Genomic DNA, 24,716 nt, shown 5'->3' with positions numbered 1-24,716 from the left:
TTATGCAGGAAATGGTGTAAAAGCTCTGACTGAGTAGGGGTTTAGCTAGTACCAGGTGGTCTTTTTTCCATAATCTTTCAGAATACTTCTTGAATTGTTGTGGTTCAGCGACATAACAATAATAAAAACATTAGAGAAATATATTAAAGCTTTAAATATTCAGGAGTCATTAAGTCATAAAGTCATCGAGATATAACATTAGTTTTAGTTCACTATTTCAAATAAAGTGGTGGAAGCCAAACTGGATACATGGTGGATTAAATCATACTAATTTGCTCTGTGACACACAGAGAAGGAACTGCTGATAGACTGCACAAAAATTAAATAGGAATATAAATATAGTGTAAAATGAGTTCAACAAGGCAAGATTAGAGAGCAGGTGCACTCTAGGATATGAAATGCTATTAAAAAGATCTTTAAAACTTCACCCACACGCAATCACTGCATTAGTATGCTTGAGTCTGGAGCACTTGTTCTCTAAGGCTGGCTGCAGATGTTGTTAAGTGTGGCATGGTTATATTTTTAAAGACCCACACCCAAATGATTTCCAGTTGCTGGAAAGTCCACAACTTTTCCTTTCATTGTTTCTTTTTATCATTCAGTGTAAATAAAAGCTGAACTCTCATATTATTAAGGAACTTCAATGATAGTTGTTACATCTGATTAGCCAGAATAGAGTGTGTGATCAGCCGCAAATCAAAATTAAAAATGTGGGGAAGGTATCCAGTGAAGTAGTTCCATGAGTGCAGGGACTTCTGGCTGTAAAAAAGGCACTTGTCCTCCCTCCCCTCTCTGGGTTTGCCCCCTGTAGCACCTCAATCTGTTCTGGTGGTTCCCCCAACCCTCTGGAACAGATTTAGGAAGGGCACAGGGGTGCAGGGAGAGAGAGAGGGAGGGGAAGTTCTGTTGCGGAAGTAGAATCCTTCAATTAATGGAATGACTTTGTTGGATACCACCCATGGATTGAAGTAGACTTGCTAACTGTAATTTACACTAACTCTGGTTAGTGAGTAACTATGAACCGATAATCATATTTACATCCATCTCATTGCCTCTGGAAGAGGTTCCTCCTCCATTGATATAGACATTGTGAATAGACAGGTAAAAGTAGCTGTCCCTGATGTTTCCCTAAATAACTTCTCCCAAACACTCTAACATGGCCACAGCTTTTATCTCCCCTCCATCAGATGAAGCTCCTCAAAACTCAAGTGGGAAGAATGCACCATCACATATTTGTGCACGTATCAGTTATCTTTCTCAGAGCTCTATTGAAGTTCTCAGCACATCTCCAAACAGTCTATGGCTCTGTTCCAGAATAGGGTTTGTTCACTTATCTTTTCATCCAGTGTGAAGGTGTGTGGTTGAGCCACTGTCTGACCATTAGGTCCAGTCGTGACCGACTCTGGGGTTGCGGCGCTCATCTCACTTTATTGGCTGAGTGAGCCGGCGTACAGCTTCCGGGTCATGTGGCCAGCATGACTAAGCCGCTTCTGGCGAACCAGAGCAGTGCACAGAAACGCTGTTTACCTTCCCGCCAGAGTGGTACCTATTTATCTACTTGCACTTTGATGTGCTTTCGAACTGCTGGTGGGCAGGAGCAGGGACTGAGCAACGGGAGCTCACCCCGTCATGGGGATTTGAACCGCCGACCTTCTGATCGGCATGCCCTAGGCTCTGTGGTTTAACCCACAGCACCACCCGCGTCCCAGTACTTAACCTCTAATTATTTCAAGTGATTGATATACGGTGGCTAAAGGGCACAAATAAATAAAAAGACAGAGGAATTGGTATAGTTAGGGAGAACCTGAATCATTCAAGGTGTGGGGGGTGTCCAGTGGGAGAAAAGTGTTAACGGAATTGCTTAAAGAGCAGTTTTAGCAATGTTACAGAGAGAGATGGGGAGCTACTTGAGGCAGCAATGTGGTTTAAAGGGTACAATTCTCAGTCCACTTCCTCAGGTATAAGTACCATTGAGCAGAATGGAGTAAACTTATTAAGGAGTTGTTGTAAAGTTGCCCATTCCAGCTCAGCAGTGCTCAACCTCTTTGAAAGGTTGGGACACTGATATAGTGCTACCTGAGATAACGTAGAAACAAATTTCCCTTTCTACTTCATTGTGTGAGAGTGATATTCCAGCGATATTCCAGAAAAAATCCCAGTCTCTGAAAATAAATGGGGACTAGTGGAAATTAACTGGCAATAAGCTTAGGGATAACAGAAAGGTCATACTACTTGATACACTGTATGATTAGCATGTGGAGTTCTTTGTCACAAGAAATGAAATACCAGCTGTTCAGAAACAAATTGGGATATCCTCTCAGAGGATTTTTTTGTGGTGGGGGGGGGGAGTCTTCATGCCATGATTGCTGCCTTCCCAGAAGCATCTGGCTGACTGCTGTTAGAAATGGGACTCTCTACTAAATGGTTCCATGCTCTTATCTAGCAGGTCTTCTTCTCTTCATATCATTACAGAGTTTGCGTGCCACCCCCAATCTCTGCCAAGCCATAGCAAGATTACATGGGGTTCCAGGCATTCACTCAGGGCCATTTTTTCCCATTGAGAATTCAGGCATGGCAGAGACTGCAGTGTTTTAAGAGATATGGTTTATTTTATACACCTGGGTCTTGATGGAGGAAAAGAGTTCACAGCAGTACCTCTCGAGTGGGGCTTGTTCCCCACAGCAGGGCAGCGTCAGAATCCAATACATTTCCATACCTCTGACCCACTTTCAGGTGGTTCTTAACTTCAGCCCCCACAAGTTCTACCTCTTTCCTGCTTCTTCTTCCCAGAAAACCCCTTGCCAAGCAACTCCTCCCTTTCTCCCCGCTATTCTAACCTTAGTTTTAAAATGTGATGATTTTCCTTTGTTACACCACACCCACATTACCCTGACAACTTCCTCCTCAGTTATCTGTACGGTTTTTTGTATTGTAGATGGCTTAATGTCAGGGCCATCATCTCCCTCTGCCATCTGTCTGGCACTAAAACAAGCTGCAGCCTGTCAGCTCTGATCATAGCTGTCCACCTTCCCTTTTTTTTGCGGGAAATTCCCTTATTCCAGCGCCGTTTCCCGCTGCTATCCTGGATTGTTAGATATCCTGTAGACTGTCCCTGGGACAGGTGAGGCTGCTGATCCCTTATTTTTGAGGCTGCTGATCCCTTATTTTCAAATCTGAAAGTTGACCGCTATGGCTCTGATTAAACCCCAGCACCCAAGAATCTAGCGGTGGAAATCTGGCACTGAGGGGACTGAGGGATCCCTGTTCCCCCACTAACTCGTAACATTATAAAGAAGGAAGACAAGTCAAAGGAGGATGCTTCTCTTATCAGACTACACAATGGTTTGTCAATACATTCAGAATATTTAAATGTAAACCAGGGTTAAATGATATGTCTACACCAAGCCTCATGTTTACAGGACATGTGGACACCTGAACATCTTGACTCCCAAAATGGAGAGAGAACTGAACAGCAAAAGGTCAGATATAAAAGAGCAATGCAACATTACACACTTCCATACATACTAGGGATAAGACAACCTATTGTTAGGCCACTGGTTTAATTGGTTTAGTTTTGTTATTAGCTAGGAGTATAAGTTCCCAGGATTTTGAGGGGAAGAAAAGGTGCTTTAAACAGATTCTGACTGTGTGCACACCATACATTTAAAGCACCTTTTCTTCCCCCAAGAATCTTGGGAACTACCACTCTGAGAGCTACAATTCCCAGCACCCTATTAAAACTATAGTCCCCAGGATCTGTGAGTGCATGCTTAAAATTTGCTTTAAATATACACAGCCTTAGCTTGTGAGTTGTACAACATGGTCCCTTCTAGGAATATTCTCAGAGTCGGTTGGCTTTATTATTTGTCAAAGAGCTAAGAAAAGGCCTCATTGAAAAGCCTCCCTGAAGTGTGACACCCGACTACTGCTCCCCACCCCATTACTCTGTTTCCTTAGCGATGCTTAACTTGGATTTGCTTACTCAATGCAGACATTTTCCCCAAGTTTGGGAACTTTGGAGAAAGAGAACAAGACCTATCATCTCCAACTGTTTCAAGTATTAAAGCGAAGTATGAAAAAACAGTCTGTAGAATCAAGCTTTGACACTCAAGGTCTCAGAAGGAGAGACAGCAGGTGTATATTTAAGCATTCTCAGAACTTTCAATCAACCATTTAAAGAGCTGAACACAAAAGGATTAAGGATATTAGCTTTCTTGAAAGTACCTAATTGAATTCAGCAATTCATATTATTTCTAAGAACTAAATAAAGCTTTTCTAATAAGTATTCATGCCGTGTAATAATAAGAGAGATTTTTTTGTAGAAAAGAGTGGAATGAAGGAAAACAAGCATGTTTTTGAAATGTAGAATTTATTTTGTGCGTCCCCCCCATATCTTTCAATATGGTTTCTATTTCTGTAATATGTGTGTACCCTGTATCACTTGCTGACCTTTTATCCTCTTTAAATCAAGATAATCATCTTCACATATTCTTATATATTTATTTACTTATATCCCTGCCTTTTTTCCTGTTGGGGCTCAGTCATATGGCAAGCTCCCAACACTTCTGGTAACTACCTCCAAGTGATTGTGTTCAGGGTTTGGATTACCTGCTAGAGAGTCTCTTAAGTGAGCACTGGGTTACACATCCTCATTGTAAATCAGGTAGTTTTGAATCAAAGGAAAGCCAGTTGCCTCCAGGAAGCCCACAAGAAAAGAATGAAAGAAACAACTTGTTCACTCCAGGAAACCAAAAAGAAAAGAACCCATCATTAGATATGTTTCTTATGTTTATCCACAGTGGTGGCAGTTATAACTAAACAAAGCGATTGGAAACACTTTTCCAGGTGGAATCTGATAGGGAAGTGAAGGGATGACTGCAGTGCTACATTTTTTCCTAGTATGATCCAGCAGGCATATCAGGACTAAGAAACGTTTTCCTTAGACGTAGTCAGGGGAGACCGTAGACATTTATGTTACAGACCTTTTCTAATGAAGCTAGGTCATGTGAATTTGAACATGAACTGATGGGCTAATTAGACACTGTTTTTTGTAGTTTAACGGGTAATCAGGTCAGAGCAAGGTTATTGCAAGAAATGGACTTTACTGCAATGAATAGTGATTATTCACATGGCTAATGAAAGCTGAGCTTCCCAAATGAAAGTGTTAACAAGCCGTGAAAGAATAGAAGTACTTCTAATTAAAAATGAATATCAAATGCAAAATACCAAGAGAAGAAGAACTGCAGGCACCAGATTTGTTTGCAAAAAAAATAAAGATGTGCAAGCAAATGCTACCCAAGCTAGATAGTTGAAATCCATATAAGTTATGTGGTCACTTTACTGTTTGGTATTTTGAAAGTACATGTTCTGTGTAGTAATTAAGAGTCTTTCAACCTAAGAATAAGAATAAAACAGAGATGGCTAGCCTTCTTCAGGCTGAGAGCCACATTGACCCCTGATCAATCCTCCAGGGCCTAACTGGGAGTGACTGGTGAGTGGAACGTGAGCATAATCATTTTTTTCTGTTATTCTTTATCGAGGGACACATTTTGAAGGTCTTGAGAGGTCAAGGAAACCTTTTGGCACGACAGAAACCTATCAGGAGGCCTATGATTGGTTAGATGCTGCAGTCCCTGCCACACTTGTTTCGTGTTGTTATTGGCTAGCCAATTCTCCACCTTAAGCTTATATTGTTGTTTTGCCACCTTGATGCCTTTCCTGAGCTTTGTTCTTGCCCCTCTGTATATATATCTGTGTTCCCTGCCTTGAAGGCAGTATCCCAAGCTTTCAGGAGTGACCTTACTTCAGCAGTCATCCAGGGTTTGCTGTTCCCATAGACTCTAATACACCTCTCCGTTATTACATTATCGGCACACACTTTAATATAAGAAAGTACAGCGTCTGTGTATCTGTGCAGATCTTGATGTTCAAACACGCTCCAATCAGTACTTTCAAAAGAATCCGGGAGCTGACTGAAAACACCCTCTGACCAAATTCTAACAGTTTTTATAACTGGCTGAATTCTTAATAAACACATGGACACAAATGTTTAGATTAATGAGATAAAATAAGCCACAACTTCATTCGTTACAGATGTAGAGTGGTTTGGTTTGGCATTGGGTGAAACCGGAATATGTCCTAACTCCTGCCTGTCTGCAGGGAGTCTGCTAAGGGTAAACCACCTGTAGGAGGAACCCTATGATATACATCAATTAATAGCACCCCCAGGGTCCCTGATGGGGTCATGGCATGGCCCTAGCCCATGCCCAGGTTTCAGACAGGATCCATACCCCCGGATCCCTTTAACAGGATACCCTTAATGTGGAAGGGCAAGTGGAGGCAACAACCTCCCCTCTCATAAACAAGGCTTACTCAATGCCTAACCACCACTCGAGCCCCAAAGGCTCACCGCCAACACCCTCACACCTGCAACCAATCTCTTAGCGATATCAACCAGCCAAATATTTCCCATATCAGAAAGGTGAACACCATCATTGTGAAACAAGGCCTCCTGGTCAAAAGTAGTGGCAGGGAACCATATCACCCGACCATTCAATAGTTTCACCTTCCATGCCACTGCACAATTAGCAATTTTGTTGGGTATGTTGATTGCCACAGGGTGGGGGCAATCATGCCAACAATGCGTCTTCAAAAGCTGGAACCAGATTAAAGTGGAGTCTGGGTACAAGGCAGGCAGCCCTCCCACCAACCTCATTGGCCAGCCGGGGTCGTGATGTGGGCAGAAGTCCCTATGATGCGGGCGGCATCCCTCCGGCCACGGCCAGGACACTGGGAGGTCCCGGATACCCTCCCGCAACACCTCCCCCCCAGGAAGGGGAGTGGACTTATAACAATATATATTTCTCATAGTGAGTGGATGGTGCTGGTAGAATAGGAGCCAGCAGTTGTCCTCAAGGAATGTTTTGTTTTTGTTTTATTTACTACATTTATATTCCATTTTTCCTCCAATGAACTCAAAGTGGCATACATAATTCTCACCACATAGTTTATCTTCAAAATAACCTTGTACAGTAGGTCAGGCTTTGAGAGAGCTACTATTTCAAGGTCATCCAGTGGGCTCTGTGGCTGAATAGGGATTTGAACTTGGGTTTCTCCACTCTTAGGCTGCATTCAAACGACACTTTCCCCCATCTTTCCAACATTTTCTTCTTTGTTAATTTATGTGGTTGATGTGATGTTCTACACAGCATAAAAACCACTAGTGGAAGTTTAGCACTCAATTTCATGTTAATTTTTCCCAGAAAAAAACCCCAACCATTTACAACCCTGTTAACTTGGAAATTTGTAGGAGTTTTGCACTGTAATTTCATGTGACAAAGTTGGGGGCCATATCCCAGCACTAGCATTATAATCGATAAATCTAATACAATAAAACCCATGTCCGAATGCAGCCTTAGTCCTGCATGGTAACCATTACACCATGCTGTCTCTTTTACTTTTCCTGATAGAAGCGAATGTCAGATTATATGGGAGGAAAAAAGCACTGGAGACAACAGATAAAGTGGGGGATATACCAGTATTTTCAGCATGAACCAGGTTCCTTTTCAATTGTGTTTTGGATTATTGCCAATTTACATTGTTTGACATAATTCAGCTGGATCCAGTGTGGGCCTAGCCAGACCTTATTCAAATGTTATTTCATCTGCAAGTTTCATCTGTGATTCTTTTCTTTTTGCACACTCTAGTGACAAAGACTGACTTTTCTGTTGAAAGTTGATTGCATAAAACAGAAATAATATTTTAAAGTTTAGCATGGATTATATACAACAGTGTGGTATTCTTATCTGATGTCCCCATAAAAATGGTTTGAGGTTTTTTTAAAAAATCAGACTACAAGGGATGTTCACAAAAGAGGGAAATACTGTTGCATTCCTGAAATTTATCCTCAGTAATGCAAGGTTTTTTAAAAAAGAAATTTATAAGAGCTCATGGAAGACTTTCTATTATGAATTCAAATTACTATGCCAATAAATATGTTCATTTGAATATACTTTTAATGCAGTCTTTTTTTGTAATAATATTCACATCCATCTACAAAGCAAAGGCTGTGTGGAGTGCTTGTTATTCATTTTCAGTAAATTCATTTTTCTATTTTCTATTTCAATTGCAAATCTGTTTATAACCATGCTCTCCAAGGAATGCCCACAATGATGTAGGGGTGTCTTTATTTTCCTCTAGAACCCAGCTGTTGCTTGTTCAGTGAATCATTGGTAGACTACAGCATGCAGCACTCAGGGCTACAGAATTGGGGCGGGGAAGAGGTCCAGCACCCTTTCTGGAGAGTGTTTCTGTGTGGCAGTGAAGGTAGCAAGGCTGCTAATTCAGCTGAGTAAAGGTACATGGCTACAGAGTGAATAGCAACTGCTGACACTAGCCACTGATGGCATCACCTCTACCAAGCATGACTTGTTGTTCCAGAAACTCTCCTGGCAGCTTTTTTGTTACAGTGCAGCACCCTCTTGTAAGGGCATTAGGCCCCCATCCATATTTGGTGGTGCTCAGTGGCAGAAGCTATAGTTCACCAACAAGCCACAGCACAATCTCATACTACCACCTGGTCTTACAGTTGGCAAAGGACAATATATATTAGAATCTTAAAGTCCATGGATATATAAGTGAAATCTCACACTTTTTAAATGCTTTGCATAATACAATGGGTGTCCAGTTTTCATGTAATTCATCAAATATTATCTTTTTTCAGATCTTCCGTCAGTTAAAATAATCCCTTCCACGTTATGGCCAGAAGAAGGACAATCTATAACTTTGATTTGTGAATCCAAAGGAAAACCACTGTAAGTGATTTAACAAGCAATATATTTTTGTTATATTCTTTATTCTCCTTTGATTGCAGCCTCTGACTGCAAAACTCTACTGTTTTTCTCTTGTCCTGGGGTGTAAAGTGATCTCTGGTACTGAAAACGCCTTGAAGCATGTCTTCATTAAGTGCCTATGGAAGACTGGTCTTTTACTTTGTCATTTATTTTAGTTTTGGGAAAGGATTCCTGCTGTGCATTTTTTTAAAGTAAGCTATTTCAACCTGAAAGGATTGCAGTCTTATTTGCTGTTCACATCGTCAGACTGATGATAGGTACATACTCTCAAAGCCTCACATCTGATGAAAAAACTTGTAAAATCAACACATTTTTTTTATCCAAGCAAAGTGTTGAACTCTTTGCCTGCTTTGGTTGTCATTTACATGGTAATTGGAAATTTAATGATATATGCAAATTGTCTTTTCAACTATCTCACTTTTAAAAATAGCATTAAGAGAGTGAAGCTGTATATGTTTGAGTTTCAGCTGAAATTACTCTTTTCTTCACAAACCTTAAACCCACTCCCGAACTCTTATTATTCTTATTACTACTACTACTACTACTAGACAGCATCTGCCACTTGAGGAGAAAATAAAAATAACCCCACTATTGCATTACATGCTTCCCAGGCATAACCTCCATATTTATTTTTATTTAGTGTATTTATATACTGCCTTGCAGCTGAATGGCCCCCAGGGCAGATCACAATAAAATACAAATTACAGGCTAAATCCATTTCACAAATGGAAAAACTTTTTTCTCATTTGTGAAAGGGACTTGGGTCTAGCAGACTCATATTCATAAGAAAGGCTTCAGGAGTAAACCCAAAGGAATAAACCATAAGCACTGCCTTTCAGGATATCTTCGAGAAAAGAAAAGGCTATGGAGTAAACACCTCACAAACCCAGAGTGGATTCTCTAAGATGGTTGGATGGCCTCTTGTATGCCTCCTTCTGGTAATTCCTGCAGTCAAGCTGGTACCAAACATACTGCTCTGCTTTTCTTTGGACCACTTCAGCCAGGCCGAGTGTGGGGTCTTGTTGTCTGGGCCGCCTAGGACCTCCATACACACTGCTCAAGCTAGCACCTCAGAGAAGTCTCTTCTGGGCTGCGAATGCAGCAAAACCAACATGGTTATGAGCTCTTGGTCTCTGGAGTCATAGCAGGCACTGTGATTCTCCAGCAGTTTAAATTCATCCCCAGGGTTACATTCCATTGACTCTCGAGACAGACAGATGCCAACAAAAAAAACCTTTACTCTTTTTAGGAGAGGAAGCCCTTCTAGAACACAAATGATATTAGGGGAATTTAGCTGTTTTTCTATGTAATCTCTGTCTCTGCTGTTGCTTTGTCTCTAGCCTACTGGAGTTTAGCCTGTCATTTGTCTGTTAGTGGTGACACCAATTCTTCAAGTGCTAGCTGGCTGTTCCTGACACATGTATGTCCAGCTTCTTCTTCTCCTGCTGCTCTTTTTTTCCATAGCTAGTGCATAAGCAGTGTGCAAATCAGCAGTATCTCATTTCTTCAAGCCTATAGCTCTCTTATCTGACACTGCCTCCCTTCCTCCTTCCAACCCATTGTTTTTCCTAGCTTGAGGCTTCTTTCCTGGGTTTCTGGTCTCCTCTCCACTCAGGCAGGCTTCTGGACAAAGCGTCTTAATTTTCTGTTACTCACTGCAGTTCTTCATGGTCCAAGAACTTCAGCTGTCCATCTGCTCCCTGTATCTTCTTGGCCACTCTGGTCTGAGTGCTTTGTAGCTGGGCTACTGGGTAGTGGCTGTTGAGATAAGGCTCTCATCTACTCACTTAGGCCTCATTTGCACTGTACAGTGGTACCTCAGGTTAATAACTTAATTCGTTCTGGAGGTCCATTCTTAACCTGAAACTGTTCTTAACCTGAGGTACCACTTTAGCTAATGGGGCCTCCCGCTGCCGCCATGCTGCTGTCGCACGATTTCTGTTCTCATCCTGAAGCAAAGTTCTTAACCTGAGGTACTATTTCTGGGTTAGCGGAGTCTGTAACCTGAAGCGTCTGTAACCTGAAGATTTTAACCCGAGGTACCACTGTACATTTAAAGCAGTATCAATCCACTTTAAGCAGTCATAGAACTTTTGGAACTGTAATTTGCTAGGGGTTCTGGCAGTTGTTAGGAGACTCATATTCCCCTTAAAGAGCTACAATTCCCACAGTGATTTAACAATCAGCCCCTTTAGCGGTTTCCTAACAACTTTCAGTACCCTTAACAAACTCTAGTGCCCAGGATTCTTTGAGGGAAGCCAGGCTTACTTAAAATGGCATGATATTTCTTTAAATGTATAGTGCAGATGGGACCTTAGAGACTCCAATCTCTTCTTCAGCTGCATGTGGGAGACCATCACAGTGAATTTCACAGTTCTTAAGAGAGCCACTGGTGTTGCTGCTGGTAACATTCTGCTAGCTTTTAGGTTTGCTGCTAGAACATCAACTTCATCTGCTCCAGGAATCTTACCATTCTTCCTTCTGTTTTACCTCAGGCACTCCTTGACACACAGTCCTCCTTTTAGGAAGCAGAATCCCGCTTCTAGCACCAGTGTTAATGCATACCCAATCTCCAACCAGTTGGTGTGTGGTGTGTCCTATCATGTTAGTTTGAGCAGTTGCAGATTCTGGGAACTATTCTTGTGTAAGTTGCTCCCAAATCTGTCACCATGAATCTGCTTCACACAAATACAGGACCACGGCACAATGGCAAAATTGACAATGTGAACTGGACCACAATGTGAAACTAATGTGAAATTAATGATATTTAATCTGAAATTCAGCAGACACAGCTCTTTCTTTCCGTCTCTTTGTCTCTCTGTCTCTCATGCTTCCTGTCTCCACGTCCCCACACAGTGTTTCCTCCCACTTCATCCCCTCTGTGGCCTTTTCGAAGGGTCCCAACTCCCCTGAAAGATTTTTCATGTGTTGCATTGGAGAGGATGGGGAGGGAAGCCTTATCGTGCAGAGCCTGTGTGCAATCTATGTGTAGTCAAAAAAATTGTAGCTACATTTTCACAACTTACATTGAAAATGTGGCACTGCATACAGTTCCCATACAGAGGCGTCTTTGCACACAAATAATACCACCACATAAGCTTGGTGGAAACATATACTCCTGGATGCTTCTGTGAACTGGTGGAATGTGAAGGCAGCATCATAGAATCAGAGACTTGTAGAGCGGGAAGGGACCCTGAGAGCCAACCCCCTGCAATGCAAAAACATATGCAGGCTGGAACAATCAGTGGGCTTTACAATCCCCTTTTGAATATATAGACTTTTTTGATTCTTCAGGAATTTGGCACAAAATTAGGAGGCTGAGAGAATGCTACCTGGAATAAAATTATGCTCATCACACCTTGGGTCATTTTGAAAGCGCAACCCACACTGGCTCCCATTTTTATGCCAATTTCCCTGTCAGGACCTACAAAGTCTAAGGTCAGGGCGTGTCTGACTTAGGATAAATTGATGTGCTGATTAAACGTGGATATGATGTTTTTCTGGTTATGATGCTTGTCATGATATTGTGCATATTAGAATTTCTGCAGCCTTTTAAGTGTGAAATATTTTTCCTCTTTTCACTGCTTCTAAGCAATGATGCTTGGCAGATAAGCAAATGGTAGTTCTGTAACTGAAAGTATGCAAGAGCAGGCTGTTTGAAGGAATACATTTTGATCTCGAAATGCGCTATGCATAGTCCTTATCAATTAACACCTGTAACATTTCAATGGAAAATAATGATGCACATGGTGTAGAAGTGGTAAAGGAGCCTGTAAAAATACCCTGCCAGGAAGAGAAAAAGTCTGCAGCTTCCTTCTTTCAGTCCTCTTCCTCTGTAGCAGATGCCACACTTTAAAGAAATAATTTTCCTGCCACTGTGCACAGAACTCATAGCCAGACAGACCTTATATTTGACAGGTGTCAGACAAGAGTTAAGATTTTCCTTTGTCTATATGTCTTATTCAGAAGCAGTACTTGGGCTGACTAATGGTTACTTGACATCAGATAGGTGGCTTTTCTCTTCTTTGTCTTTTTAAAGCTCAAGTTTTATTATTTGTGTCAAGTAATACAAAGTAAGTCAGAAAGTCTTGTCTTCTTGGATTCTGCTTGATTTAAATGATTTGGAATATGTGTTTCAATCTAATCCCTTTGTGACTTTTAAAGAACCCTGTACCTTTCCTACCTAATGCTCAGAAACAGATTCAGCACATATGTAGAAATGTAATCAGCTTGATGAACAGAATATGAGATCTTACAAGAATAGTAGCTACAGGAGCAAATATATATGTACCGCAATATTTATTAACCTTCCCAGAGGCAACACACATTTCTAAACGAATTATGCCATATATATTATACTAGCAGTGAGTGTCCAACCCTGTCCAGGAATTTTTAGAAACCAAAGATATATTTTGATTTTAAATGGATAGTGCAATTTGTGTTTGGACCCGTCACACAAAAAATCAGGTGAAGTCATGCCAAAGTCACATTCAAACATCAGTGAAGACTGCCATCCTCACCTCAGAAACCCTCATGCCAAGTTTGCCATCAAATGCATGCCAAAAAATAGGTGAAGTCATGTGAAATTGACATTTGGGTCTACCATCTTGATTCAAAAGGTTGCCTGGTGTCTAAATTGTAACAGCATCTGCCACCCCCACCTTGAGAGTGCTTGCGCTGAGCTTGGCAATAATATATTGAGAGGCAGTCAAACCTATGCAAAAAAAAAAAAAAAAAGGTGACAATTCAGTCCTGCACTTTGATTCCAAATGGTGGCTGAGTTTGGCAACGATATCTCAAGAGGCAGCTGAACTTATAGAGAACAAATGGACAAACAGACTGATAAACCACTCTCTAAAATACATAGTGAATGATGTTGTTGTATCAATAAAAGTAACTGGGAAAAAAGATGACAGGTAAAACAAAAATTTCACGTGTAGCATTACATGAGTGCAACAGCCATGACACTGTAGTGGGTGCTTTTCCTTATGGTGCCTCATCCAAAAGACATGTCAACGCAGACAAAAGGATGCATTACAAAAACTTTCTGGACTTTTTGGATCAGTACCACACTTTGCAATCCACACTGAACAGTGCAATCTAAAGTATTCAGCATACTAAAAAAATACTGGAAACTGAACAATCCTCCGAGTGTGGAAATTCTGCTTTTTTTAGCAAGGCTCCCACCTCATGTTGTGTTTAAGACTATCTCAGAGGGATGTGCTATTTTCACACAACATATAATTTATAAAAAATGCGCTCATCATACAAGGTATAGAAATCTTTCTGTAATTGATTCTGTTAATATAGAAGATATGCTACTTTAAGGAAATATAATATTTGCTCTTGTTAACTTCTATGGAATATGCAAACAAAATATAAGGTGAAATTTATCTATTTTGAGATGGACACATTCACAATATCTTAGCTTACTTTTAAGTATCTTGAAACAAGTAGAGTTGTGGACTTGAAGGATTTCAGTGTGAGAAAAGTAGCTTATCAGCTACTGTCTTCAAATGGAATGTCCATATGGCTTGGGTGTATGAATAATGTAATCTTGCAAAATCTCATATTTTGAAGAAACTGGAACTAGGGAACAATGTTCACATGTCTGTCTATTTGAATAGACACTCAAAAAGTCAACAAACCTTTTCACAAAACATTCCTTTTGTGTTTATAGAGCATCATTAAAACCAAAGCATCAGAAGAACTTGGACCATTTTTCATGCTAAATTTTGTGCTTAAGTACAAATATATACTTTATGTGTGAAGGCCTTGCCATTGTGTAAATCCTATTTTCTCCATTTCAAAGCAAGGGAGGCCTCCTCTGATTTTTATACTATTTGCCTATATTTCTCCTGTATAAATTCTGCTATGGTAATCGGAAGAGTCAATTTTTCTATGCTCCATCTTTAGGAAAAGCAAACTATGTATGTACAGAAGGGACAGCCTTCACTTTGCTGGTTCACCTATTGTAGAATAAGCACTTGAGGAAGGCATGCTTATTTTTAGCACTAAGTTAAAACCTTTTGTTTTGTCAGGGTATTTTAGATTATGGTATTTTTTGCTGGTTAAAACATATTGTTGGTTTGTTTTGTAATTTTAAATTTATCTGGATACTACCCAGAAATTCATTTTTGACATGGAGTGGTTTATGCACTTTTAAAATTAAAGCAAAATATAGAAGTAGAATAAAATTATGTGCCCTTTACAACTAACCACAATGTGTATGTTTGAATCCAGGAAAGTTCTACACAGGGTAGACCTAGTGAAATTTATGGCCCTATGTCAATCATGTCCATTAACTTCAGTGGGTCTATGATGAGTATGACTAACATTGGATACAACTCTTAAGAAGCCCCCTTTAGTGAGGTGATTTTTAAGGATCAAATAACTAACCCTGATTATAAAGAAATGAATCTGCTGTGGGTAGAGATGTTATCAAATGTAGATGGTGTGGTGAAAGGAGAAATCAGCCTGCATAAAGAGAGAGTGGTTAACATTTGACCTTCTCTTTTCTTCATAATACATGACTACTAGCAAAAAGGCCTATTGTCTTTGGCTATCAGCTGCTCCTTGTTTTGTGTGTTCTAGTCACTGAAGTTCCTTCTCAAGGTAGTTATGTGACCAACTCTGTAACATAAAATGAAAACTTGTAGAACAAATACAGTTGCAAGCAAGGCATAAATTTGTCTCAGTGTATCTGTGTCATGATTACACAGACATTCAGAAAGTGTTCCCCCTAGTATAATGTTAGGATTTTAGAGATTAACTAGGATGGTTTCCATGATACATTAGGTTGAGTCAGGTGAGAACCTATGATGACTGATAAGTATTTCCTGGGTTGCATGGCTGGCAACTTAGCATGTGCTCCTGCCCTCCCTCCTTGCAGGAAGCACTTCCTAGTCATCCATATGTGTGACACTGTGGACCATCTCCCAGACCAGTTACAGGTAAGCTACTCCAGTTTCTTTGTGGAGAAAGAAATTAATTGGATGCTGTGAGCCTTAGTACTCTTTGCCAAGGTGAGGCACTTGGTTTCCTTGCTCTAGCAGTGTGAAATATGAATGAGGCACATAAACTTAAGATGAGATATCTAAAGATCTTAATGGCTATCCTGAAAGACTCCAGGAAGTCACTGCTAACTTCTGCTTGGAAAGGATGGGTAGTAATATCTGGAAAAGAAATTCAGATAAAGCCTTTTGATATTCATTTTCAAAACATAAGAGTCAGAATTGGGGTTTAAAGAATATGTAAGCTCTCTCTCTTCAAGAATTTGGATTATATTTCAGAGAATATAATCCACTTACCTGGAAGTATGCCTACTGGACAACTTGATTTGGAGTAAACACAACACAGGATTGTGCTCAGAGGCAGAGGTTCCAAAAGTTGGGAACAGAGTGAAACTTTAGTTTCTCCATGAGGTTTGAATGAATATGTGAATCAAAGGCTAATATGTAGGTCACATGCTCCCATTACACTATTTATCAGGGTAAACATTTACCATATTCATATAACTGTAGGAGATATTAGTAGACATAATATAAACAGAAGAAGCTTATTTCTTGATATAATTGACAGATGATTGACAGATTCCAGTAAACATTAAAACAAAAATACTTGCCAAGCATCTATACCCAAGACCATCAGGCAAAGGTTTGAGGTAAAATTGTGGGTAAAATTTGTTTGTATTGATGACATCAGATTCATATAATGCATACAAGCTGTACATCGGTTGGAACAAACAGACTAAAAAGCTACAAAGAATCATTTGTGTTAAAGACTCTGGCTCAATTACTTGGACTATCAACAAAGTATTAACAAATAGAACTTTCAGTTTATTTTTCTATATGTCTTTCTGAAACATAGCTGAGTAAATAGGAACAATGTAAAGAGCTTTTTTTTTTTTACTCATTCTCCATAGCTGTCCTAATTACATGCAAAACAAAGACTATAATTGCTATTTGAGCTAAGATTTCTATCAAAGCTGACATGGATCAATTTAAGTACTGCAGTATGCAAATAAATGAAGCAGACTGGGATATATGCCCAGAGATTTGACAAAATAAAATATGACAAGTTTTCTGTATATTATTGTACTCAATTTTAATTTTAGATAGTTTTAACATCTGATTTTTTGTTGACTGCTACCATAATTTTTTTAAATCTTTCCAGCTGCCTGCTGTGTGAAATTTCCTTTGAAGCTAGATAGCTTTGAAGAGACTACTTGTCCCATTGTAGTCAATGCTGACTTTACTAATTGTGCATCAGCAATATGGTGTATGTTCAATTACACATTCTGAAGTCCTACAAAAGTCACACCTGAGAATGAATATGACTCCATTGAGGGAATATACTTGGAAAACCTTCTCAGATAGGTGCCTTGTAACAAAAAGCCAATTATTTTGAAGGACAGTATAAATGTTAGCTTAGTATCCCTATTCACAAATACTACAATACATTTAAGGCTTGGAATTGGTAATGTAGCATTATACAGAGAGTTATACTTATAAAAATGCATCATTTCTGCTAAGGTGTAAACACATACTATAATAATATATTCAATTTCAAGTTGCAGTTAATAGATTTGCTGTCATGCAACTAGATTTTCATTTTCCGTTTGGGAATCCCTTTTTCCCTACAAAGCAGCAAAATTGGTGTCATAAAAAGTGTCATGGAAAGAAACAGGGAGAAGCATTAGAGCCCATTTATAAATTACACTTCACAGTAAAACTCTCACTATAGTACCTAAGAACTTCTCTTCGAGTTGTCTGTAAAGTGATCAGATGGCTTAATGGGCTCTGTTCAGTAAAGAGCTTTCTTAAGACTCAACTGCTTTTCCTGCAATGTTTGCTCCAAAAATGGTGCAGAAAAAAATACAGTGTGAAGGAAGAAAAATCTAAATGCAGCCTCTTAAGTACTAACATGTGATACATCATTGAAATGCATTTTTTTCTTTCCCTTGAAATTATGGAAGACAAAAATATGGTTTTAAAGGTCTGTATCTTAGAACTAACAAAGACTATAAGGCAATGTCACCTGTGCACCATTTAACCCTAGAACTTAGAAACCATGAAAATATAATCAAAGATCTTTTAAGCATTCAACCTTTCAGAAGAGGGAAACAAAATGAGCACATTTGTCATATCCTTTTCCCACAGCTTGCATTTGGTATTATCATATCCTCCCTTCAAAATGCTATCATTGGCATCGAACAAGCAACAGCTATTCATGTAGTAAGTAGGTATTACTCAGCTGATTGTTAGAGATTGTGCCACTTTTATGTATCTTTTGTTTCTATGTCATGCCCTTCTTCCAAGGCAGCCTTTCCCAACCTGTGGGTCCCCAGATGTTGTTGAACTACAACTCCCATCAGTCCCATCACCCCAGGGATGATGGGAGTTGTAGTCCAACAACATCTGGGGACCCACAGGTTGAGAACCACTGCTCCAAGGAGAGCTCAGGGTGGTATACATGAAGTTGCAGTAATTTTGGCTGACAGCAGTTGGCCCAAGGTGACAGTGATAGGTGTTCATAGGGGAGAATCAAGAGGAACAGTTGCTTCCCCCAATGAGCCATAATCCCCAGATTTCCAGATTTCATTTTTTTAAAAAAAAATTCCTAGCTGTTGTAGACAATGATGTGCCCCCCCCCCAAAAAAAATTCAGCGTTTTATTTTTCTGTTGAACAGTTTATGATTCAGAAGTTTATTAGTTACAATGAACTGATTATGTCAATTCTAAATACAATATTGGGCAATATTTAGCTTTTTAGCTTTGTTTACTAATTACAAATACAATAAACATGCTAAATTAGATCATTTTGTAGGACAGCCATACAGAACCTTTGACCCATGAACCAAATTAACAACAGTAAAAAGAAAGACAGTCTGAGCCAAGGATCTATTAAAATCCTGTCCAAACACATGGCAGTTTCATGGGTCAAGGCAGCTATACTCAAGAAGCTGAAGTTTCAGAGCCGAAGTCTTTATACTCCAATAACTGGAAGTGATCGTGGCTGGGTAAAAAACACAGGAAAAGAAAGTAAGGGATCCACATGACACTTTTGCTGTTAAAGTTGGTCCCCTCCAAATACTTCTTTCTACATTACCGACAAGGTTCCATTCTCAAGGCTACAATCATATACTGTACACCCTTATCTAGGAGCAAGCCCTGCTGAATTTAATGAGGCATGTGTAGAATGCGCAAGTGAAATTTGTCTGCAATAACAGATAACTTGGAGTCAGGTTAAAGATCTATACTTTTCTTTATTAAGTGCGGTACTGCTGTTGTACACCTGGAATGGGTTTCAGGAATTATTTTTGGTTTTTTTTCTAGTTTTTTATTTGAATGAATGTATTATTACTTTGTGTGTGTTTAGTAATTTGAGCGACAGTAATACTTAATAACAACAATAAAGCAATTGAATGAGGCCTTCCATTTTCTATACTATATCTTCCTAGGAGAAGATAATATTTTGCCCTTTTTAAATCAGGCCTTCAAATAAAAATTTTATCCTCAAAAACTATGCATAAGAGAGTTCTCACATTCAAGTTTAATCTTTAGCATGTAAGAGTATTGGGATAAGGAACAAATTAGTGATTGTAGTCTAAAGTTGAAAACATAATAAACAATTAAAGTTAACTGCAGTTCTTTATAAAACCAATTCCATTCTGAGGAGCTTTATAACATATACAACTATTCAGTTTCTGTTTCCAGTGTTGTAGTCTCATCGAGTTCCATGGAACAACAGAGTGAGACTTCAGTCCCCACTCACTCACTGAATTCATTAGAACTGACTTCTGAATAGATATAGTTAGGATTGCACTGTTAAAACGTTAGTTGGTCGTCCCCCCCCCCCCTTCTCAAGTGGGATTAAATTATTTTCTGTTGCCTCTTTACATGGCTTGGGATCTGTTGCCTCTAGTGGCTTTACATTGTGGAATTTTTTTTTGTTAAACAGAGCAAAAAAAAATCCTGGAATTATATACGAGTTGAGATGCCTGTTACTTTTCATTTACTAGCAGCCCTGCTTATTGAAATACCTCCTGTTTCTTTTAGTAATGCCAGATGCTATTCTTCGCAGCTACTCGGTTCTCAGCAAAGCTTTCTTTAGGAATGGGCAAAGAAGACAACAGAATCTCATGACATGAGTAGGCAAGAAAAATCATGACAACACGTAGGAAACAGCTGTGGTAACTGAACAGCAACTATTAGCATGGAAATGTGTTAAATGTAACAAGCTTATTAAGAGCTAAAAGCCATTAAACCAATTGCTTTTAGCTCCTAATAACTTTATCATTATTCTTTGTTTCTGAAATCTCCCACAATTTAATTCCAATGATGAAAAATAATTACAGCCTTTCAGTTCTGGAAAGGGTGCAAGACTCTTAAAGAAAAATGTAAATGTATACTCAGAATGATATCTGAGTAGAGGTAGCTGCAAAAAGAAGAAGAAAAGTAAGAAATAAGCAAAATGGAATGTTTTGGAACAGAGTGCTACAAAAATAAAGTTGTGGCTGAAGGGTTCTGAGCTGGTTTTATTGCACTTCTAGTTCTCAGTCTACAGCATCAAATAATTTATTGGAGGTACAAACAGAATATTTGTTTATTGCAGAGGCTCCATGACTCTGATAGCTGTTTAACTGGTAACATTGCTTCAACATATAGTGATTGTATTGCAACATAATATATATGAGATGGTAGGAATATCAAAGTTTTCAGTTTTTTTAAAAAAATGGTGAAATGTGGGGAGGCAGAATGATTCAGATTTGCATCTTCTACTAGCAGTCAAGATGAGCTTAGTGAGGGTGATTCAAACAGTTATTTGACCAAGCATTTTTGGCGTTCTCTTGATATGTAAAGTCTCTGTCTCCCCCTGCCCCACAAAAAAAGAAACTTCCTGTAAGCTTATCTGTTCCCTTTATGTTTTGTATGAGGTAGACAATTTTCTTTAGGTGATGCATAGCATCTTAGAAGTACTCCAGATTATAGATTGCTGGTTATTTCTTGATTGTGGCATCCAGGTCCCAGAAGAATGCCACCTCCCATTCCCTTTTAGCTAGTGTGTTTTTGCATTCACAAAAAGGGCAGCACCACTCCATCAGTTGGCTAGGAGTCCTCTTTTGTCCCAGATGGCCCATCATTTTAAGGTTCTTTCCAAATTCCAGTCTGGATGCTAGAGTGTTTTCTTCCTCTATCTTACCTTTCCTTTCTAAACTACAAATGTAACAAGTACCGCACGGAACTTCCAACAGTTTCTAGATCATCAAGGAAAGGAAGAAAATAATTTGGAAGCAGAAAAATGGTTAATACTTCTTGAAGGAGGAAGTCCTCCCATTTCCATCTTCCAACATCTTGTCCACCATTCAGGCCACAAGAAAGTGAGCCGGGGGCGGGGGCAGGAAGAGAGAGAGAGACAGACAGACAGAGGGGATGGATGAATGTTGTGTATATGTTTGTATGGGAGGTAAGGAGAAAGAAATGAACTCAAGTGAACAAACACTGGTGGCTGGGGGAGGGAAAGTACTGTAAACCCAGTTTGTGGCAATTCTTTATGTGTGGGCCTACCTCAGTTCTTTGGTTATGAGAGCCAGTGTGGTGTAGTGGTTAAGAGCGGTAGTCTCGTAATCTGGGGAACCGGGTTCACGTCTCTGCTCCTCCACATGCAGCTGCTGGGTGACCTTGGGCCAGTCACACTTCTTTGAAGTCTCTCAGCCCCATTCACCTCACAGAGTGTTTGTTGTGGGGAAGGAAGGGAAAGGAGAATGTTAGCTGCTTTGAGACTCCTTAAAGGGAGTGAAAGGCGGGATATCAAATCCAAACTCCTCTTCTTCTTCTTCATGAGAGCCTTTGTCTTTAGCTTTGTATTCATATTTAAATTATCCTTATTTAAATGTGCATCTGTACATATATAGTATGCAAATCAGTGTATTTTTTCCTCTTTTGGGGGATGCAAATCTTTTTTTTGGCCTTGAGTAAGCAGACACCTAGTAATCATCAACAGAAAGTTGCAAAGTATCTTCCTTGACTGTTGCTGCCCCAGACTTCGCAAGCTACTGGCTATTTGTTTTTCTCTCATCTTGCTCTGTTCTGGCTTTCATTTTGCTTTTTAAACTTTGGACGCTGTTCCTGGCTGTACTGCTCCTCTGGTTCCTTGACTGCTGGCTAATTTCCAGATCTCCTAGCAGTTGACCACCTTGCCTGAACTCAGCATGTTACTGATTTATCCTTTTGATCTGACACTCAGCCCAGCTTGATCTCATTCTTGACTCAACTGGTGTGCTGTTTTTATGCTATTCTTAGGTTTTTAGCATTTATCTTTGAGGATTAGTGAAGCTTTTTGTTAATGAATATTGATAAATGAATCATTCCTATGTAAGGAAAATACAGCCTTTAAAAATATGGGCTTTAAACATCAAGAAGTAAGAGTGAGGAAATAATTCAATTTAAAGCATGTAGAGTGTTTTGGGGTGCAGCTGGTGATAAGAGGTTATTTGCCACTGTGTCATGGCTTCTTGCCTTACCTGAACTGTAGCCACCCCTCATTCAAAATAGCACAGGGGTGTCTTTTAATTATTCTCACATTACAAAAGTCATTTGCAATGTAGTCAAGAAAAGTAGGGGGTAGGCATAGGTCAGATGAAAGACAGCAGTCCTGTTGCGAACACAGAAGCTCATAAGTCCCATTTCTGGATCAAGGCCTTTGTTTCCTTCTTTATTCATAAACAGCTGTAGTAAGAAAACTGTGAGAAATTGTTTCTTCTTAAAACAGGGAAAACAAAGAATGGGAAAGGCTCAGCATATTTGAAGGACCATAAATATCTCTTCCTCCCCCACCCCCCAAGACATGCAAATGTCAGCAGTATCAAGATAATACAGCACTCAAGTGGGTGCATCAGAATAGCTGTTACAAATTACTGAGATTAATTGAGAGCCATGTTAATGCTAATGAAATGCAGTTGGGGATGTAAGAGAGGAGTTGTACAGTTTGCACACTTTTGTTCTAAATACATTCTTTCATTAAATTCTTGGATTCTTGCTTCACCACCAATTAGATGATTCTGCCACTTTCAGCTGCTCCTGCAGTTCCCGCCTTTCCCTCCCTGCTGCCTGAGCTGTGCAGGTATGACAGTTGAGCAAATATGGTAGGGGATCATAAATAAGCAAACAGCACACTACCAGATTCACAGGAACATCCATGTCATAAGTATATAGGAAGCTACCTTATTCAAGGTCAGATGAATGCCCACCTTCTTGAGTATTGTCTGCTCTCCAAGGTCTCAAGCAGATGTATTTGCCTTCACCCCTTATTTAACTCTCTTAACTGGAGATAGCAGGAATTGAACTAAAGCACTGAGCTTTGGCCCCTGCCCTCTGAAAGCAGCAGCACATACTGAATATATATTAGACATCTAAAGGTGTCTTATGCTGAGTCAATCGGTCCTGCTTAGAACACGACTACCCACTTTACATTCCTGAGCAGAGATCTGTCCCAGTCTTCTTACCAGACACCAATTTAATGGGAACTGCTAAGGGTTGTACTTGGAATTGTATTTTGCCTCCCCTAGTTTGGGGAGGGCTATTGCATTTGAGCTCTGCTTATGAACTTTACAAGTCATCTGGTTGGCCACTGTGGGAATGAGAGGCTGGGCTAAATGGACCATAGTCTGATCCATTCAGTCTTTTTAAATGAAATTGCCTCCCCCCCCCCCTCCTGGCCAAACTGCAGGCTGCTTCTTCTGAGCCAGTGGGCCCACAGCCCACCCTTGGAATAGGCAAACCAGTTTCATGGCCACCACATACTTTGGAGCAGGCTGTGAGATGACTATCCAAATGGCTAAAGCAATCTGCTCCCTTAATAGGCACTTAGTTAGCATTTATGGTTAGTAGCAAAGCCACGTGAAAGAGAATCCTTGAAGAATAGGAAAGAATGCCCTGGCCTATAGCAATCTTATCCACCTTTCCTCAGCTTCTGCGCTTGGATAAAATTGCCCCCTATACTGTATATTTAGTGCTTTTTCCTTGAGCTAATTTATAATGGCAACCCTACTTAACCCATTCTTGCATGGCATGCATTCCCTAGGGTGAAATAGGATTTAAACTTTTATAGGGGATTTAAAACTTAGTTTAAAGGATTTACAACTACATTCTTTCTCAAATGGAAAATTTGTGTGTGTGTGTGTGTGTGTGATTTACAATGTCATGCTATTGCAATGACATTTGTATTGTTGGATGTTCTCCTATTTTTTGCCTCAAGGGTCTCTTGAAATTTTTCACCTTTATAGTTTCCTTTTTATGCACCCCAATCCTGGTTACATTATTTATAAGCTATCAGCATCATTTAAATTTTGCAACCACATATACTGTAGCAACAAAGGTATGCACAGTTCAGTTTTTAAAGTATTATTTTGTTCCTGATGCCAGGTTCCATTTGACCTTAGCATGCAAATTTATCAAAGCATCTATTTTTAAAGTACTGACATAAAGTTATTATATTATATTATATTATATTATATTATATTATATTATATTATATTCAGCAACTGATGGCTGTTTAGAACAGCAGCTGCATTGTTATTGTATGCATGCTTACTCAGAACTAAGTCTAGCTATGTTCAACAGGGGTTACTTCCATTTAAGAGTGGATAGGTCTGCAGCCTTACCCATCTGTTCTAGAAGCAGCAACACAAGTGCAAACATAAAATGATCCTGATTAGTTGACATCAATTTGTATTGAGAGACAATGGAAAAGTGCAGCATCTGGGGTAAAGTCAAACCGTTGGAGAGTTACAGTGCCTGCTGTGGCTGTAAAAACCAATATGGGAGCAACACGTTTTATTGCAGCTGGGGCAGATAAAGGTGT

The 24,716-nt window shown here is 39.6% G+C and overlaps 1 protein-coding gene and 1 long non-coding RNA gene across 5 annotated transcripts in view; one reads left to right on the top strand and one right to left on the bottom strand.

The window, feature by feature from the left end:
- Window positions 1–24,716, top strand: part of CADM2 (cell adhesion molecule 2) — a 365,029-nt gene that overhangs the window by 280,477 nt on the left and 59,836 nt on the right. For all 4 annotated transcript variants that reach the window (XM_079974828.1, XM_079974830.1, XM_079974829.1 and 1 more), the window contains one exon: window positions 8,723–8,813. In XM_079974828.1, coding sequence (XP_079830954.1) covers window positions 8,723–8,813 — 91 coding nt within the window. The remainder of the gene's footprint in view (window positions 1–8,722; window positions 8,814–24,716) is intronic.
- LOC307215559 lies at window positions 2,587–3,299 on the bottom strand. Its single transcript, XR_013838577.1, has 2 exons — window positions 3,206–3,299; window positions 2,587–3,018 (listed from the first exon to the last, which is right to left on the bottom strand). It is a non-coding gene; the product is annotated as an uncharacterized lncRNA (long non-coding RNA).

This window comes from Podarcis cretensis, assembly GCF_951804945.1.
Source record: "Podarcis cretensis genome assembly, chromosome: 4".
In the NCBI taxonomy this organism is placed as follows: domain Eukaryota; kingdom Metazoa; phylum Chordata; class Lepidosauria; order Squamata; family Lacertidae; genus Podarcis; species Podarcis cretensis.
Note: the sequence above shows the minus strand (reverse complement) of the source record. Positions and strands in the feature narration are given on the sequence as shown.